Source organism: Etheostoma spectabile, unplaced genomic scaffold (genome assembly GCF_008692095.1).
Source record: "Etheostoma spectabile isolate EspeVRDwgs_2016 unplaced genomic scaffold, UIUC_Espe_1.0 scaffold406, whole genome shotgun sequence".
Classification (NCBI taxonomy): Eukaryota; Metazoa; Chordata; class Actinopteri; order Perciformes; family Percidae; genus Etheostoma; species Etheostoma spectabile.
Window position 1 is genome coordinate 112,146 of NW_022605605.1, and position 492 is coordinate 112,637.

A 492-nucleotide genomic window follows, 5' to 3' on the forward strand; every position below is an offset into this window, starting at 1 on the left:
TAATCTCACAGCCAAGACCAGGGTCAAAGGTAATCTCACAGCCAAGACCAGGGTCAAAAGTTAAACTCACAGCCATAACCAGGGTTAAAGTTCAAAGGCAATTAAAACTCCCCCTGACATGTGAAACAGTCAAGAGAGGACCAGGAAGCTGGCTGGGAAGGCACGGGACTCTATTAGTATTCAATCAGCGTTCGTAAAAGTTCAAGCATCAGATGGAAGGATCGAAGTCTTCCGTTTGATTGGTTTCTTTTGTGTCAACAACCTTTTCATTTTTCTTGTTTTAGATAAAGGAGCGAAGGCCCCCCCCAGCGAGGCCCCCGCCCAACCGGCAGCTGCTCCACCCAAAAGACTCGACAACCTTTTCTTCATCGAGGAACTCCAGAACGTTTCTGCCCCAGAGAGTAAGTAGACTGTTAGAGGACATGGACTCAAACCATGTCTGTCCCAGGGTAAGTAGACTGTTAGAGGACATGGACTCAAAACATGTCTGTC

General features: G+C 47.4%; 1 protein-coding gene across 1 annotated transcript in view; it reads left to right on the top strand.

Annotated features, from left to right (window-relative positions):
* Positions 1 to 492, top strand: part of LOC116686626 (titin-like) — a gene marked incomplete in the record, with an annotated part of 242,683 nt that overhangs the window by 60,024 nt on the left and 182,167 nt on the right. Inside the window, 1 exon segment of the mRNA XM_032511647.1 lies at positions 285 to 401. Coding sequence (XP_032367538.1) covers positions 285 to 401 — 117 coding nt within the window.